We start from the raw sequence: 18,075 nt of genomic DNA on the forward strand, positions 1-18,075 counted from the left end.
AACTCACTAAGAATTTGGACTCCTACAAAGACCCTGTTCAGAGGCCACCACAACCTGTAGAGTGTTTTCCTTTGTATCCAGATGTTATCCTTGCAACATTGATTGACCAGATTAGTCGGGGTTTTTTTTTGTGAAAACCGAGATTTAAATGTGCATTTCCTAGCCATGCACATTTTGTGTCACACCTCAGCTCTCTAGTCCTCCTCCCCTCTTCGCTGTTGAAGTGTATCTCCTCTGACTCGGCTTGGGCTCTGCTCTAAAGCTGTACAATTGCATGCTGAGGAGGCTGTCTGTCCAACTCTCCCTCATGCCGCTGAGCTGCCTGTGGAGGCTGGAGAGCAAATGCCAATGAGACATGATGTATTCCTGCAGAATGTGGCCGGGTATTATGCACCAGTGGGGAGCTGAATAAATAACCAGAAACTTGGATTGTTCAGACAGGAACGCTGTGTTTTCTTAAGGCTAATTAAAGAAAAGCTCCAAAGCCAAGGACAAGGGGGAAGCCTCCCCGGGCTCTAGATTTTTCCTAATACTAAGCAACTGTGCTTCTCTTGCAGAACTAAATACCCGGAGTTCTTATGCCACATGGATGGGAATTAGCATTTGGATTTTTAATGGCTTTTTCCCCCCTTTTTTGGACTGTGATGTTTACCATCCTCTGCAACAGGGTCCCAGCTGGAAAATTATAAAAAGGGGGAAATGTGTCCCTTGACACTTCTCTGTTTTTAGTGGTTTTTAGTAGGAGCAATGAAGGACAAGCACAGTTAAACCCCCAGCACCATCTGTGGTGTTGCTGCAGCTCTGAAAGGAGTTGCAGTTTTGGAAATATGACTCCTCACCCTAACTGGAACAGGGCAGAATGGTGAAGGGGGAAAAGTGAGACTTATCAGAGCTTGAGCAGGGGTCTGTATCTGCACATGTTAGTCAATGATAATTATAAAGGGGGTTGGATTATTTATATCCCATGCAGGTCAATAGCAACCAGAAGTCTTTGTCATCTGGCTATTTGATGACCTAGCAACATGGTTGATGTTCTGTCGGGTTCCTTTTAGACAGAAGTTCACATCCTCAGACCATCACGACTCTTGGTGTTCATTTGTCTCCTTGTTGCAAGTTTCAGCTGGAGCAGTGACTGGAGAGTGAACTACTTGCTGTTAACCCGCAGGAGTCACTTTTAAGGGCAGCAAGTAGGAGCTTTTATTGCTGCCACCTGTGCTATCTGTTTTGTTTCACTTTCTGTGGACTGAGAGTCCTGCCCTCTCACTAACAGGAAAATAATTACTTCTCTCTTAAAGGGAATAAAAGAACTTGAACATAGTCAGTTGACTCTTTCTGTGCTTTGGACGTGTTCATTGATTCCCATATCTAATGCATATTTCTTAACACTTTTTGGTATGTTTTTTTGTCAGTTTAGTGTTCATGACTGTGCAAAATTAACAGAATTGACTAGAGTAACAGTGCTTCGGTGGTGGGCTTAACCCTCACCCCCTTCAGCCTTGAGCTCTGGCAGTGGGCTGGCCTTCCTGGGCACCATGGTCAAGAGGCAAGGAATGGGGTGAACCTGGGGGGTGAGGCCGCGGAAGGGAGCACAGGGCAAAGTGGGGGGAGCAGCGGGGACTTGGGGGCGGTGGGGAGCAGGGGAGGCGGCAGGGGAGATTAATGAGGGGAGGCAGCAGGCGCCAGAGGAGGTGGCTGGGGGAACGGGGAGAGGCAGCAGGGACCAGAGGCGATGGGGAGAGAGTGGGGAGAGGCAGTGGGAGCTAGGGCCAGGGGCATACAAAGTACAACAAAATACGACTACGTTACTTTTATTATTGAGTCTGCAAAAACCCCTCTACATGAATAAATGACAATGATTTGGATGTGTCTATGAATATAGTTATTTGTTTTTCCTAACGTTAATTAAGTAGGTATTTTAGGAAAATTTGTCAGAGCGGCCATCAGCAAGAGTTGGTGACTGCCCCCTAAGGCCACCAGAAATTTGTTGTGAGAACTGCTAAGCACATGAATTCAATGAAACTAGGCTCCTGCTAAAAGTTATTCATGTGCTGGATCGGGGTCCTAGTGCCTGCTGGATACTCTGAAGCTTCCACTGCTGGACCTCTCCTGAGCAGATATGTGCGATATTGCTGCTTATCATTGTTTGGTTTGGGGCTGTGAAGAACCTGCAGTATGCACTATGCACACAACTACATGTGCATCATTTGACTGTTTAACTCAGGTCTTCAGAATTGCAAGGCTGTGGTGCTGAGCCCGGGTGTCTCTTAGCACACCTAGGACCCATAAAGCCAGCTACCTGTTTGTTTAATGTTTCTAACTGTAAAGGAAACAGAAGGGGAATGGGTAATATTAGTGCTAAATGCCCTGGAAATACACTGTATGTGATGGCTTTGTGTCAAATGAATTTTGACCAGCCTTCTCCAATAGTGAGTGTTAGTGGTAAGCGTTGGGAGATGGAGAAAGCTACATTTTGGAGAAGCAGCTGATGAAAGAAAGGAAAAGGTATCTGAATGATCCGGACATTGGTAAATACTCACAACTCCTAGGAGGAAGGACCATTCAGCTGTGTAGATAAGTGGGTGGCAGAAGATATAATACTTGGCACTTCCAGATTGCCTTCCTTCCAACAATCGCAAAGCACTGTATGTACTAAGTAAGCCTTGCAACCAGCTTCTGTGCGCGGTGGGGTAGCATTACTGAGAGCACCTCTGCTGAGGCTTTGACTGCTATCAAGGAAGAGTGGGGGAATGTGTGCTGTGGCTCCAGTTAATCAGACAGTGAGTATTTACTCAGTAATCTTTAATCCTTGGGAGATCCCACGTGCTATGCTGAGAAATCTCACAATTGTGCAGTTTCACTCAGACAGACAGTGCTGCTATTGCAGGATTCGTATGTGATCTAACATGGGAACTGCAGAAATGGCATGTCAGCACTGTAAATAAAGAACTAAACATTCCAGTGCGTTGGCTTCAGACCTTTACTGGGGAAGGGGAGGATCTGGCAAAAAGGAGAGAATTGTCAGCTAAAATGGAAGGAACATCTCAACTCCACACAGGATGGAATATTGTGCACCTCATTCAGTTCCTTGAAATTATCAGGGAGGTGTACCTGGGGTTTTGTCTTTATTTACAGTGAAAGAGTTAATACTTTTCCCCCAGTCTCTACTTTTTATTAAGATGACGGGGACACGTTGTTCTTAACAGATGTTTCATTCACTTGGTGAGAGAGAAGAGAGCTGTGTAGGAATGGAGAGTTCTGTGACTTGACTCCTGGTTACTTTCTAGGAGCTGGTTACGTTCTTTGTCTAGCGTTCCCAAGCACATTAGCAGGTTTGTATTGCTAATGTAATTGCTCCATTACTGAGATCATATAGCTGGAGCTGCCAGACAGTGTGGTGTCCTTCAGCTGAATGGTTAGCTTAGCAGATAAAGTGACTGGCGAGTCCCATGGATGATAAAGGAATGAAAACAGGTCTGAGTTACTTATGATGAGATTTAAGACTATATATCCACCAACAAAGGAAACTTGCACCTTGTGTGAACTTGTTTTCTCATTTCCCTTAGGTACTGTGCACAGCCTTCATCTACTCTCCACCTAAATAGCAAACCATAGTCAGTGTTGAGTGTCTTCAGTTAACGCATTTTTAAGGGACATGTTCAGCAAAAACTGGGCAAATGTTCTTAGTAAAGCAGAGCTGAAATTGGTTTTCAGCCCTTATATAGTGGGCCTCTGTATGATCTATCTTCATTCTGAATAACTAATTGGATGTTAAAATGCTCCACAGGGTTCATACAGTTAAAGTAAAAATAAAAGGGCTAGGGAAATTTAAGAGGTACAAGAAGGGGCAACTTGACGGCATGGAGAATCAAAGTAGTGTGCTACACGGGGGCTATTCCATATGGTAGGAACTGCAGAGAAAGCTCTTGTGCTGGCAGTAGCAAGATTGTGGGAAGGCAAGAGGATATGGATAGTTGATGAGAGGAGGGAGCAAACAAGAAATAGTCAATGCATATGAAGCAGACTGTTTAAATAATGAGGGCAGCTTGAAGTGAACCCTGAAATTAATGGGGTTCAAAGATAGGCCTGAGGTGGTCATCGCCCTTTGTATGGGTGGGAAGGTGGGCAGCAGCATTCTGCACTTGAAGTGCGTGACGTATAGGGTGGCCACATTTCCCAAAGGGAAAATGGGACACCACGTGGGGCTGGGCTGAGCCCTGCCTCCCCCGGCCCCCCCATGCTGGGCTAGCCTGAGCCCCCCCCACCTCCCCGCCATGGGGCTGGCATTGGTGCTCACTTGAGCCCTGCAAGCCCCTCGCACAACTCTGGTGCTGGTGTCGCTGCTCCCCTGAACCCTACCTGCTCCCCCCTCCCCACTCGAACTCTGCCTCCCACCCCGTGGGGCTGGCATCGCCACTCATTCCCTCCCCCATGCATGTTCCTCTGTACCCCACTTTTTTGACAAAAGTGATCAGTTGGCAAGATCAAAAGGGGCAAATGCCCACTTTTGTGTTTTAAAAAAAAAAAAAAAAAAAGTGGGGACAGTCCGGACAGGTCTTAAAAAGGGGACTGGCCTGGTCAAAAGGGGACAAATGGTCACCCTAGTGATCTGTGACTTGGAGGGAGGGTCACTGAGAAGGGAGTTGCACTAGTCTGATCAGGAGGAGATGAAGGCCTGGATGAGCACTTCAGCAGAGGTGCAGGTGGGTGATATTGCAGAGGTGGTGATACGTAGATTTGCATAAAGCAAAAGTGGAAGGATTGAGAGTGACAGATTGTGGGCAGTGGAAACAGAAGAAAAGTCTGAGGCAAGGTAAGAGAGAGGCGATAGAATTGCTTAAAGATGTACCTTGTGCCAGGCACAGAGCCTTGTTTATGCTGTGGATTGCCTCTCACGAAGAAGATAATTTATCAGCAAGATGGTGGCCACCAGCAGGAGGTTTAGAAATGTCACATTCAATTAGTCTTTCTTCAAGCACAATTCAGGTTTCTGCAGGTCAGGAAGCACTTTATGCAGTGTGGGATTTCAGGCTCTGCCTTGAGCAAAAAAGATGCAGTTTATTTAAAAAGGCAACAAAGGGAGAAAAATAGAATTGTGTTGTCAGCTTCTTTGAAAACATTGACACAAGGCTTATTACTTTTGCTGTAAAACCCTGTTATAGCTTGAAAGAGAAGCGACCACCATGTTCTCAAGGGACATGTTGAGAGGGATCTCTGTTGTGTAGCAAGAATAAAGTGAATCTATCTTGGTTATTAACTGAAGGTGCAGGCTCACGCATATAGACAAATACAGTAAAGAAGGTGCTCTGCAATTTCCATTGCTTGAACGACAGACTTTTCTATTCTGAAGAAATTCACTTCGGCTTTCCTTGACATGTGCAAAAGCACTCTGTGAGTGTGCAGCACAAATGAGGGGAATGTGAGCAATATGAGGTACAAAATGAGACACATGCATCTTCGTGTGCACCGCTCCAAAGCTTGTCTATAGCTCTTCCATGACACTTACAATTCCCATATGTTCACTTGGCCTGTTGTTCCTAATGACCCCCTGAAAGCTCAGAATTAGTCTCCTTCCTGAATCTTGTTTTATTAAGCACAGACATTTTACACAGCATTTGCCTTGCAGGGTCTGATCGTTGGTCCAGCAAGCATGTTATCATGCTTTTGAAAGTGGCTGGTAGCTAGTGGCTAGATGTTTTAGTAGATGTAAAAACTATAATACTCCTGGACGCTTGTGCAATACTGTTCCCTGGGATCGGGAAGGAGTGAGAAGTTCAGGTCTGATCTCTGTGTGGATCTTACACAGTGAATGAGTAAAACACTGATGCTTGGAGTGGGAGCTGTGTGCAGAGAGTCTAGCGTGTGTTTGAATTTTTCACAGGCTTCTTTACTGTCTCCCAGAGTCCCTTATGGGGATGAAATAAATTGAGATGTGGTATTTATTGAATTGAATTTCTGGATGGAGGGAAATAGTATGGGAAGACAAGAATTTACTTAATTTCAGGTCCAGAAGTGACTCCTGGAGAGATACAAAGTGTTTGCAAATGTAGATTCAAATATTGAGATTTGCACTTAAGTGAATACAAAAGTCAATGAGAAACCAAAATGCATAGTGCTATTTTTTTATTTATTTCTCTTAATGTATATGGGGAAAATACAAATCTGAAGTATGAAAACCTTTCTGAAGGGAGAATGTGAAGCACATCCAGTGTTGCTGGTTGATGGATAAAGTGCCTATGTCCCTAAGTGGTGTGTACAGGAGGTTGATTGTTACTCTGACAGTAAGTGCTGCCATTAAAAATGACACTGCAGCTCTGGGGGTCTCCTCTGCACAACCTATACTCTTAACTCCTAGTGGTGTAATAGAGGAGATGCACATTTGGGATGGGATGGATTGGGATGGACCGGAAAACTTTAGAAAACCCTGCTTACAAGAGACAGGATGATGTATAGAGACAGAATTTATAACAATTGGCTTTACATTTATGCTAATATGGAGGGGTCCAGAAAACCTTGGCAACTATCCTTTTAAAGGAAGACTTTAAAAAAGATACTTCTCTTACACAAAGGGTGCTCTATGCAATGGGAAGACGCTGCAATTAAGTTGTACTTCAGAGTCCTGCTTTTAAACCAAGATCACTCTTTCTTTGGTGAATTGCACATATGCTTGTGTTTGAATTAGTGCTCCGCTAAAGATACTTCAATAAACCCAGATGAGACTAAGATAAACTACTTGCCCTTCAGTAGAATAAATATTTCAGATAAAATCAACCCTAGACAGTCCAGTCAAACAGCTATTGATCTCTAAAAGCCTGAACTTAAACCAAATGAATATTCCAGAGGTAGCTGTGCAACCTGCCTAAATGCTGATCAATATGCAATTACTTCCGCCTGAGAATATTTCTTCGGTTGTTCAGCCAAAAAGAGTACTTTCTTTTTTAGCTTTTCGTTACTTTGACCCAGAATGTGAGCGAGAGTTTGAAGTAGGAATGAACCCTCAGATCTTGATTTATACTCTTTTTTTTTTTTTTTTTTTTTTTTTTAAATTCCATGCATGAGTAAGGCCAAGGTCTTAGTAGAATTAAAAACAAAAACATTTAATGGATTTTGAAAGCATCCACAGTTACACTAGGGAGGGTAAGTTTTCTTAGATAGGCTATATGCTTTCGTGTGTCAGGCATAAGTCAACCATTAATTCACAGAGGCTAGGAAGAAGCTTCCACTGTAGATCTACTATTCTGTAATTATCCACTACAGGGTTTCTTGCACCTTTCTCTGAAGTACAGGATTATCCTGGGTTATCCGTTCTTGCCAGCCCCTCAGTGTTCTGCAGTGTGGGAGGACGGGCTGCATGGATTCTTTTGTTCGTCAGTTTATGTTGTCCCCGCTAATGTTCATCTGACCAGTTTGGTCTACCAGCTAAACATTTCCGTGGCTTTTTTTCAGTTCATAATTCACAGGTTTTTTTAAGTGTATACCAAATATATTATCTATTATGCTGCTGATCTGAGATGCATAGAATTTCAGATATTACTTCTGAGATGCCTGCCTACAATGTGAATTACAAACAAAAACAATGACAAATTTCAATTAAAATAAAATAGCTGAAAATCCATCTGCTTCCTTCCAAGATATGATTTCAGGGGACTGAGGTTTCTCTGCTGCACTTGACATCACCACAACAGGAAAAGATTCAGTGTGTTCATTGCTAATAATGATGATGTTAAATGTTATCATAGAAAGGCCAAGCTGGGAACGTAGCATGTGTTGTAAAGCCTCTTAATGCAGCTTTAGCCAAAAAAGTTGCTTTATGGAATGATAACGATAATTGATTCCACTGCTACTGTTGTGTGGGAAATGTCTTTAAGTTTATTCTTTAATTATTTAAATGTTGACTTGTTCTATGTGTGGTATCCCAAGAAACAGAAGAAGTTATGCTCCCTGCTCTGAAGCATTTAGAGTTTGATTAGAGTAAACAGAGCATGCTAGACATAGGCACCTAAATATGCCTCTGGTGTCTCCTCATAATGAGAGCCAAATTCCCAGCTCAGGTGGAGTGAAACACATTTTGGAGTTGTCAAGCCTTATTGCTAAGAGAGAAGCCTGTTTATAGCCTTTTTGTATGGATATTTTAAGGTACCTAGCTTAACACTTTGAGGACTGTGCTCTCTCATTAAATATTACTTTGCATAGCAAATATATTTAATGGTGCTGTTATTTTTTGGGTCAGTTTGTGTAAGGCATTTTATTTCTTGATGTCCAGTAAGTGCAGTGGTGGTACATCTATCTCTCCAGGTACACTTATGGTACTCAGCTCCAGAGTATCTGAGATCCTCCCTATACTTAACCACATTCTTTCTCTTTTCCTTTCCTCCCATCAAGAAGCAGGTTTAGGGTCTTTTCAAATGAATGGGGCTGTGAAAGTGAGCATGCTATTGTGGGGAAGCCTGGACAAAGAGGTGCCTTTTCCATTTGCCTCTGAACATTACAAGAGTGATGGTGGTTCTGTTCACACCACCAGGGCCTCTGCTTTCATGATAGGGACTCTTGTCCGTCAGGAACCGAGATTACTCTACTCATATCTTCTCAGCTGAGCTCACACTAAATTTGAATCCTGGCCCCTGTGGTGTAACAGTAGTTGTTCCATATGCTGCAGCTCCCAACCCAAGCTCCTCCATGCTCTTTGTGTGGCCTCTTGTATGACAATCTGAAGGAAGACCACTCTTGTTGTAGCAGAAGAGAGGTTGAAGACTGTTTTGCCCTTATTATTGATTTGAAAGGGAGAGATCCAGAGAGCTAACACTTCTGCTTATAGCAAGACAAGACACAGGAACGTGTGTATACACATTTCTCACTTGTTTTTGCCATATTAAAATTGCCTTTTCACACAGCCTCTTCAAACTAGTATAAATAAGCTCTACTCCATAGCTCTGTACATCACTCAGATCCTTGACACAGGTGCTTTCTTTTCACAGAGAAAAAAAGATCTCTCGCAGCAGTGCTCTGAAGGTACTGGACCATGCCATGATTGGACCTGAGGGCACAGACAACTGTCACAAGTTTGTTGACATCCTGGGTCTGAGGACTATCTTCCCACTCTTCATGAAGTCTCCAAAGAAGATAAAAAAAGTCGGAACAACTGAAAAGGAACACGAAGGTAAGACTGAGCCAGAGTCTTTCTTGTTACAGTGATAGGTGGAAGGGGAATGTAAACTTCTGAAAAGCCCACTCAGGGATTTATGAATAAAACACCAGCCCTTTCATTACTCCCCAGCAGCATAAAATGTGCGACAGAATGTGCAGTCACCTTGGTGCAATGTTAGCTGTTCACACCACTGTTTTGCTCATTTCAGTCCCAGCTGCTCAGAGTGATTCCATTTCCTGTATGGATGTTAATACTTTATTGTGTATGTGTACATGTGTCTGCGGTTTGAAGATCTGTCTCTTTGATGCAGAACTCTTTTGAAAAGAGTAATGAGGCAACTACAAATGTCACCTCAAAAGCAGTGTTTTCAGGGCTCTGAGCATTGAAGTGTGACTCAATGAACATCAGGCATTGCAGAAATAAACTAGTAACAGCTAAAGTTCCTCTCTTCGTTTCATTTTTCCTCTGGGAGACCCTGCTTACCAGAATGCTTCAGTGGAGTACTCCGAGACCCTGTAACCTGAGCTGGGTCTCGTCCAATCCCCTCCAGCTGTTGTCAGTTGTCATTTTTTCCTGTATACAGTAAATAGTTGAAATGTATCTTGGGGGAGAACTGTAAATATGGACCGTGCAGCCTGGGGTTTGTACTAGAGATGTCTTAGCTGAGCTCTCCAGGGGACAATTCAAACTGTTGGCAAAAACAATGAGAAGTATGAGTGGATCTTAAACATAATCTAAAATCCAACATTTGTTATTGCAGTGACTGAGGAGTAATGGCAATTGAATATAAGAACATAAGCTAAGAATATAAGCACGGCCATACTCTGTCCAACTGATGGTCCATGTATGTAGCCCAGTATCGTGTCTATGACTAGCCAACGTCAGATGCTTTAGAGGGAATGAACAGAATAGGGCAATTTCGAGTGATCCATCCCGTTTTCCAGTCCCAGCTTCTGGCAGTTGGAGGTCTAGCGACCCTGGCTAATAGTCATTGATGGACCTATCCTCTATGAACTTATCTAATTCTTTTTTGAACCCGGTTATACTTTTGGCCTTCACAACGTTGTGTACCAGTGAGTTCCACAGGTTGACTGTGTGTTGTGTGAAGAAGTAGTTGCTTTTGTTTGTTTTAAACCTGCTGCCTATTAATTTCCTTGGGTGATCCCTAGTTCTAGTTTATATGGAGGGGTAAATAAGATTTCCTTATTCACTTTTTCCATATCATTCCTGATTTTAGTCACCTCTTCTTAATCTTTGCTCATATGCAAGATGTTCCATACCCATGATCATTTTTGTTGCCCTTCTCTGTACCTGTTCCAATTCTAATATGTCTTTTTTGACATGGAGCAACCAGAACTGCGTGCTGTATTCAAGGTGTGGGCGTACCATGATTTTTCTAGTGGCATTATAATATTTTCTCTCTTATTATCTATCCACTTCCTAACATTGTTAGCTTTTTTGACTGCTGGTGCAAATTGAGCAGATGTTTTCAGAGAACTTTCCATGATGACTGCAAGATCGGTTTCTCGAGTAGTAACTGATAATTTAGACCCCATTATTTTATATGTATAGCTAGAATTATCTTTTCCAATGTGCATTACTCTGCATTTATCAACATTGAATTTCATGTGCCATTTTGTTACTCAGACACCCAGTTTGGTGAGATCCCCTGTGACTCTGTATAGTCCGCTTTGGACTTAACTATCTTGAATAATTTTGTATCATCTGCAGATTTTGCCACTTCACTCCCTTTTCCAGGTTATTGACAGTTATATTGAACAGCACAGGTCCCCGTACAGATCTTTGGGGGACCCCACCTGTTCACCTCTCTCCATTGTGAAAACTGACCATATATTCCTGCTCTTTATTTGCTATCTTTTAACTAGTTACTGATCCTGGAGAGGACCTTCCCTCTTATCTCAAGACAACTTACTTTACTTATGAGCCTTTGGTGAGGGTGGGACCTTGTCCAAAGCTTTCTGAATGTCCAAGTACACTGTATCCACTGGATCACCCTTGTCCACATGTTTGTTCACACCATCAAAGAATTGTAATAGATTGAGGCATGATTTCCCTTTACAAAAGCCATGTTGACTCTTCTCCAGTATATCGTGTTCATCTATGTGTCTGGTGTTTCAGCCAATTTGCCTGGTATTGAAGTTAGTCTTACTGGCCTGTAATTGCCAGGATCTCCTCTGGAGCCTTTTAAAAATCGATGTTACATTAGCCATCCTTCAGTCATCTAGTACTGAGAAGGATTAAAGTGATAGGTTACATACCACAGTTCTGCAATTTCACATTGGAGTTCCTTCAGAACTCTTGGGTGAATGCCCTCTGGTCCTGGTGACTTATTACTGTTTAATTGATCAATTTGTTCCACAACCTCCTCTGACACCTCAGTCTGGGACAGTTCCTCTGATTTGTCACCTAAAAAGAATGACTTTGGGTGTAGAGATCTCCCCCACAACCTGTGCAGTGAAGACCAATGCAAAGAATTAATTTAGCTTCTCTGCAACGGTCTTGTCTTCCTTGAATACTCTGTTAGCCCCTTGATTACCCAGTGGTTCCACTGACTGACTGTTTGGCAGGTTTCTGGTTTCTGATGTATTTAAAACATTTTCGTTATTAGTTATTTGCTCTTTGCATTATTAGCTAATTGCTCTTCGTATTCTTTCCATTTGCTTTGGAAAGCACCATAACATCTCAAGCAAGTGTTACACTGCTTCCTACTGGCCCAGGCCGAGCACTGGACTGACATCTGTTCAGAATAGCAATGACTTGGGTGAGTCTGTACTTGTTTGTGTTTGAGAGGGAGTCTGGGTGGCAGGGAAGAAAAGCGACAGATTCAACGAGCAGCTGGTTTCCTCCTGAAAAATGTGCCAGTGGTGAGCTGGTAACAGTACATTTGTTTTAGAGCACCAACATTAGAAATTTGATAACATTATATTAATGAAGGCAATGGCTTGGCAAGACAGCTCCTGGAAGGCATGTTTGGGCTGTAATAGCTGTTGAGATGAGTTCTGCATCTTGAATACAACAGGACTGAGAGAGGAAGGTCATAAAACAAGAAATGCAGGCCTGGTGTGTTGCTGCTGCTTTCCTAGCTGCTTGTGTCTGATGTGGGGCAGGACACTTACTTGCGGGCCAAAGTATCAGAGCCAGAGATAGTAATGATTTGTACAAAGACTGGCCGATTCAGATTCCATTATCTATTTATATTCATGTTTGGTTTTCATAGATGACGGTGAAGAAGAGATGCTCTTTTACAAAGTTATTTGGATTTGCATGATAGAACTGTAGTCAGGGCTCTGGTGAGACACTCAGATGATAGATTTGGGGCTGTTTTGGAATCTTACTCCCTGTAGGAAATGACGATTGCCTTGTTCCCTTTATGGAAGTAACTTGGCAAAGTGATTAGGGCTTGTGATTTGGAGTAGGGAGAGCTGAGTCTGCTGGCTGTGCCACTGACTTGATTGTGGGTTTGGGAAAGTCACTTAATCTTTGTCTCAGTTTCTTCCTCTTCAGTCTCTGGGTAATAATGCCTGTTTACCTACCTCCTGAGTATATTGTGAAGACTAACTAGTGTATATTGCAAAATCCTACAAAAGGGCTAAGTTATTAATGATTATTTATGTTGTAAAGTGAAGCAAAGCGCTGTCTTCTGGGAAAGGGGAGTGGCACTTACTGGGCTCCTTGTTCACATCTTTCTAGATCATTATTGGTCAGCGGAAATGAGGGACGGAGAGAGATGAGAGTCCAGAAGTTTTTTTTTTTTTTTAAATCCTATTTCCATAGGTCCAATTTTCTTTGTTTTGCATCATTGGGGACGTGAGTTATTGACTTTATAGCAGTTTAAGTTAATTGAGGCGATTAATGGGGTTCCCCTGGGACCTGTCAGGGCTATTGTCCTGGTGTGTACGTATGCAGCAGAGTAGTGTGTACCTTTGCCTTGCCAAACATTTCACGAGAAGTGATACAATCCAGTAGTGATTCTGTGCTTGGGGGAAATATGGGCTTGAGGATGGCCAGTGTGAGCCACTGATAGAGTGGGAATACTGAAATATCTTTCTGGTTTCCACACACACTACTCTTAGGGGAATATGCTCTCGATCTCAGTGTTCAGATTGATTCTCAGTGTCTCACTGTGCTCTGTTATCCCAGATCCATGCCACTTCATTGTGTTACCCCTTTCTTGTCCAGAAATGAGTTGACAGATATGGAGTATGCTCAGGACACTGCTGTACCTGTTTTTGTTGATGGTGGTCTAGTGAGCTTTGTGCCCACTTGGGAGTGGAGTAGCATCATTAAAGTACTCATTTCTGAGGGCTTTCTTCCTGCTGGCACATGTAAATAATGAAGTTGATATGAGGGGCGAAAGTTTCTACTGAGAGCGCTAATCTAACAGGGGGTCGGAATAGGAGCTGCTCTTCCATTAGAAAAGAGCCAAGAGCTTATGGCAGAGCCCTGGCACTGTAATTGACAACAGAAAGGAAAGGTGGTTTTGTAGATTTGTGCTAGTAGTAATTTGTGAGCTGAAGATGAGGGGGTTAAAGATACATGTCATCAGGAACGCTGCAGTCACCAGATCCAGTTTTGGACTGGAAATGTTGCAGTTGGGTTTTGGCTCAAGCTCTGCTGTAGTTGCAAGTGGAAAATAAAATGGAGTAAACACAGGCTCTTAATTTACTTTTCTTCTAGATGTGGGTTTGTTTTAGAGGTCTTCCTGCATACAGAGTTCCTGGTTTTTGGAGGAGAGCCTTTAGGAAGATGCAGGATCTGTTTCGACAATTATTTGGCTCTGCATGTTTCTCCACAGCATTTCTTAGCTCTGACCTTCTTCCTTCTGTCCAGGTAGCTAAAGCATTCTTTTCTTCCCATCCCAATTATCACATAACCTCACCCCTCTATCCCCCAGACCTCTCAGCCAGTCTGTACAAAATGGATTTCTAAGAGCTTCGTTGTCGCCTATCATGGTGCCATATCACTCTGGGTCCTTTTTCTACCACATCCAGGCCAACCCTCCTTTGCTCCCTTTCAAGGCTCTGTTACTTTGTCCTTCCCTACTTAACCATCTTGGTCATTTATCACGTCCTTTTTAAACAGTGACAGCCTAGGCATCTCATTTGTCTACCTCTCCCACAGCTGTCTCAGTGGTTTATTCCAAGCTCTCCCTGCTTATGAGGTTTCCTTCCTGAGCTGGTCCAGAGGCCATTGTCCTTTCCTGATTAAAGCCTTCCCTAAAGCCCGTTCCTCTGTGATGTCTGCAAGAAATTAGCCAATTAAAAATCATTTAAGAGAAAAATTCCTTGCTCTGTCGTGTTGTGCACTGACTTTTGCAGAGTCCTTTGCCCTCCAGCCCCTCCTTATGACATTTCTAACCCCTCATCGCCATTGCCTCTTGTTTCATGCGGGTTTGAGAGCTTCCTGGGGCTGGGATTATATTGTATCTGTATTGCAAGGGATCTAGCACCCATCTGAGGGCTCTAAAATAAACCACCTGGTGAAACATGTTACACAGGGAATGCATTTTCTCCACATTTTGTTTTTCCTGCTCTTGGAAATTGTAAAAGAGATTTTTCAGCCTTGCTGGGGAAGCTTAACTAATGAGCAGTGGGAGGAGTAAATGGTATTTAAGTTTAAGAATGGCATTAAGCTATTCGCTGACCAGAGCTGTGTTAGCCAAGGATTAAAATGTGTCTTTGATGCTTTTCTTGCTGCTTAGAAACCTTGTTACTGCGTGGTTTGTGAATCAACTTCTTTTCTCTGATCCCTCTGTCATCTGTCCCTCCCCTCGGTCCCCTCAGCTTTGTGTGTCTCTCTAATGGGACAATAGACACCCCAGGGGCAGCATCCTTGTTGCTGGATCTCTGCTTTGTGGCATGAGATGAATGGAACGCGCCAAGTGCTGAAGGTGTTTTGGTGGCAGTGGGTAGGAGCCCATGCCACCTCTCCCTCCAGGGAGCTTAATTTTTTTGCCATTGGACCCTTTCAGTCTGTTTCTTCTTGACTGAGATCAGCTCCTGTCTAGATGTACGTCGCCTCCCAGCTTGGCACATCTTCCTGGGGTCTTTTCTGCTCCTCCCTGCCTTCCAGTTAGGCCTGGTTCTTCCTTTGCTTTTTTTTTTATTTTGGTGACCACTTGTTCTGGCAGCGCCAACACTGCCCCCAGGCTCCAGCCTCCCAGGGACTCTGGGGGAACTTCAGTTCTGTGGGTCCTTAGAGCTCTCCTTTCTGTGATGCCTACAGTGGCTAGGCTGCTAGTTTGCTGAGATCGCTACCCATCATAGTGACCAGTATTGTTTCTTTGTGCTCCCCATCTGTCTATATTCAGACAGGGTTGTTATCTCTTGTCTTATGCTTAGATTGTCAGTTCTCTGAGGCAGAGACTATGTTAGTTCTATGTTTGTACAGCACCTAGCATGATGTGGTTCATGGCTAGGGCTCCTTGGTGCTGTGGTGATACAAATCATAATCGTGGCATCAGCATTTCAGTGCCCTTGTTCTGATGCTTTGACACCCTGGCTTGTTGCATTAAGGCTTGGCCTCATGGTGCTGCAGAGTTCTCTTGGGTAGGTTTTGGAGCCCAGAATTAATTAACATGGCAAGCTTTGCCTGTGATGTGTGAAAGATGCGCAGGACTGAGGACTCCTCAGGAATTTTATCTGTGGATACTTTGCAGTGTTCATTGAAGGATCACATTATGTTGCAAATAATTTTAAGATTATCTCCCAACCATATATATCCTTTTTTCAGTAACTACTGGTCCAAAATTTGAGAACAAATAGACCAATCATTCAATGTTCCATTAAAATTACCCAGTTACAAAGTATTTCTTGCAGTAGTAAAACCAGTAGAAGCAAGATTGTCTTGGCTCAGTGACTGGGGAAAAAAGGATCCCTCTACTGTTTCAGCATGGTGTGCTAGAGTCTGGGATATCCTTGCCCTGGAAAAAGCTCACTCATCAAATTAGTGTAAAATGAACATGACAAAACACACTTTTAGACAGGTGGATGCCTTTTATTATATACCCAAAAAAGGAAAATTCAGTAACAGCAAAACATAAAGCTTTGTGGTGTTCCTTTGACTACTGAGGGCAAGCTCTGAGATCATAAATGACAAAGTAGAGGATGTATGGAAATATGTTTTTTAATAAAAAAATACAGAATGATTTGTCCAAAAAACCTAACCAAAGTCTCATTTTTAAGTAGGTAGATTTACGAGATACGTCCCTCTGTAGCCTCAGAGCATTTTAATAAGAGTGTCCAGTAGCTGTAATGTAGCTACAGATTTGTCAGCATTTCCATTAGACCCAGTCACATTCATGTCTGCGTCAGCATGCCTGTGTATCATCATTTTCCATTACAGTGATGCACAGAATGCAGGGGTCTCTGTTAAAATAACATGAAACTAAATAGTTTAAAGAAAGCAATTTTATGCACTAGTTCTTGGTTAGGATCTGGTGAATGCAACACAATTGGAGTTCTTTAGTTCCTGACAAACGAGGGCTTGTCTACACATGGAGTTGTTCCTGATATTAAATCCATGTATGGACTCCCTTATTCCGGAATCAGAGTGTCTTGTTCCTGTTTAGCTTAACCTCATTTGAAAGTGGGTTAAGATAAACAGGAACCAGGCACTCTGCATGTGTGGACATTCTTAGCGTTAATCAGGAACAGTTAATTGTCTACACGTGGCATTGTTCCAAGCCCCGACTCTTCAAAAAAGCATTAAGAAAGTGATTCCCACAGACACATAGCAATAGTCACTTTGTACATTATCTTTCATAAACACTTTTTCCTGCCTATCTGACACTTTGCCCTCAAAAGAGAGAGATTCTTTTCTAGCAGGAGACTGCAAATGCAAACTTTTTCAGGTGGAAAGGACATTTTTGCTTTGTCTGGAAATTAGAAGAGGGGTCGAAATCAAGCATAATATTCTTCACAGAGTTAATAACTGTAGCTTCACAATCAAAATCTATTTTAATTAAAAATGAAGTTGATGGCCTCCACGCTGTAAACAAACCCACTGGAGTGCAGTCGAGACTGCAGCTAAACAGTTCACACCTTGCAGTGCAATTGTTCGCATCTTTCTTCAAACATCTTAATGTCAAAGCTAATTACCATTTATATGACAACCCTGTTAAAATACTTCACCGCTGGACAGTGTACAAGACGCATTCATCAGAATCACTTGTCCCGTGAGCCCATACTGACCTGGCATGTTCTGTTCCATTTGCTGCCATTGCACATACACCTCTGACACTGAGAGGATCACACTGCTGTAGTGGGTACACTGGTGATGTTGCTTTTCATGTAGGAGCTAATGTATAAAATAGCATTTATCCTCCTATCTAAGAACTTCTGGTTTGGATATGGAATTTTTCGCTAGAGTATTTATTAGTTTGTCAATGCAACATGGCCAGTTTTCATTCATTACAGAAAATGTTATAGTCCAAATTAAATTTTATAGAAAGAACTTCATATCATGAATGTATTTATCTCTTAAAAATTAGCATGAAGATGCCAGCTCTGGTGATTGGGATAACTATATTTTTGTTTTTAATTTTCAGTAGTGTGGATAGCAGTAAAAGTTATATGGTACCTATTGGGTGGTTTGTATTGTAGGGTGTCCCATTCATAGTTCAGGTTAGGTGTGGTTTTTACACATTATATAACAAAGGCTAAAAGTAAAAAATAGGTCCTAATGATGCGAAACCCCTTGTACTTCAGTCCTGTTGGATCACTTAAACTTCAAAAATTGCACCACGGTGTGTAATTTCTTCTGCCTTGCTAAAACTGGAGACAGTGGTATATGTAGTAATCTTCGGGCTGTGAAGGAGAGACGTTGAGTATATTTGATCATGGTGAACACTTAGAATTTTATTATTGCGAGAAAGCCACTGCAATCCTGTTTACTTCTATACTCGAGTGATC

The 18,075-nt window shown here is 42.6% G+C and overlaps 1 protein-coding gene across 2 annotated transcripts in view; it reads left to right on the forward strand.

Annotated features, from left to right (window-relative positions):
• CTNNBL1 (catenin beta like 1) overlaps positions 1-18,075 on the forward strand; it is an 80,542-nt gene that overhangs the window by 32,201 nt on the left and 30,266 nt on the right. For both annotated transcript variants that reach the window (XM_067553943.1, XM_067553942.1), the window contains exon 11: positions 8,973-9,154. In XM_067553943.1, the coding sequence (XP_067410044.1) occupies positions 8,973-9,154 (182 nt within the window). The remainder of the gene's footprint in view (positions 1-8,972; positions 9,155-18,075) is intronic.

The sequence above is a fragment of the Emydura macquarii genome, unplaced genomic scaffold (assembly GCF_026122565.2).
Source record: "Emydura macquarii macquarii isolate MOO-44397 ecotype Brisbane River unplaced genomic scaffold, CSIRO-AGI_Emac_v2 contig_1483, whole genome shotgun sequence".
Lineage (NCBI taxonomy): Eukaryota > Metazoa > Chordata > Testudines > Chelidae > Emydura > Emydura macquarii.